This window comes from Pterocles gutturalis, unplaced genomic scaffold (genome assembly GCF_000699245.1).
Source record: "Pterocles gutturalis isolate BGI_N339 unplaced genomic scaffold, ASM69924v1 scaffold8344, whole genome shotgun sequence".
Lineage (NCBI taxonomy): Eukaryota > Metazoa > Chordata > Aves > Pterocliformes > Pteroclidae > Pterocles > Pterocles gutturalis.
The window spans coordinates 8,417-9,397 of record NW_010135639.1 but is presented as its reverse complement, the minus strand read 5'-3'; the positions used below and the strand labels follow the sequence as shown (position 1 = coordinate 9,397).

At 62.9% G+C, this 981-nt stretch overlaps 1 protein-coding gene across 1 annotated transcript in view; it reads left to right on the top strand.

The window, feature by feature from the left end:
- Positions 1-283: 283 nt before the first annotated feature.
- CHPF (chondroitin polymerizing factor) overlaps positions 284-981 on the top strand; it is a gene marked incomplete at its 3' end in the record, with an annotated part of 2,649 nt that continues 1,951 nt past the window's right edge. The window contains 1 exon segment of the mRNA XM_010081975.1: positions 284-844. Coding sequence (XP_010080277.1) covers positions 308-844 — 537 coding nt within the window.

The following is a 981-nucleotide window of genomic DNA, read 5'->3' as shown; positions in this document are numbered from 1 at the left end:
TTTTGGCAAACCTCTGGTTTGAGCTGAGCTGGCTGGGAGGGGAAGGTCTCCTGTGGTCTCAGATTTGGGGGGAACCTCAGCACAGCGCTCTGCTGTGCCTCTGGCCCAGGGCTGTTGCTGGCAGCCGGTGCTGCTGGGGTGATGTCTTGTGAACGTGGTTGAAGCCTGGGAGCAGTTCCTGCAGAGGAGCTGAGGTCAGCGCTGTCGGTGGGGACAGGGAGGGTGCAGGCCGAGGTGGGGTGCAGTGCCATGGAGCCAGACATCCTCTCCCTCCTGCAGGACCCGGTACATCAGCACGGAGCTGGGGATGCGGCAGCGGCTCTTTGTGGGCGTGCTGACCTCCAAGAGCACACTAAACACGCTGGGGGTGGCTGTCAACCGCACGCTGGCCCACCGCCTGGAGCGCCTGGTGTACTTCACGGGCACGCGGGGCCGCAAGGTGCCCCATGGCATGACAGTGGTGACACACAGTGACGAGCGGCCCATCTGGAACATGTACCAGACCATCAGGTACCTTCTGGACCACTACGTGAACGACTTCGACTGGTTCTTCCTGGTGCAGGATGATACCTACACAGAGGCACACCGCATTAGCCGCCTGGTCGCCCACCTCAGCATCGACACCCACCTCTACCTGGGACGTCCCGAGGAGTTCATCGGTGGGGACACCGAGGGACGCTACTGCTATGGGGGGTTTGGCTACTTGCTGTCCCGCAGCCTCCTTCTGCTCCTGCAGCAGCACCTGGAGAGCTGTCGCAATGATATCCTCAGCGCCCGGCCTGACGAGTGGCTGGGCCGCTGCATCATTGACTACACGGCCGTCAACTGTGCCGAGGAGCACGAGGTAGGTCCTGCAGCGGAGATGGCCTCCAGGAGCCTGATCCTGGCCTGGCCCAGCGTGTTTCCCTGCCTCCTCAGAGGCTCCCAGGGCCAGCCCTTGCGCCCTGTCATTCTTTGAGCTTGCTGTGCTGGCAGGGATGG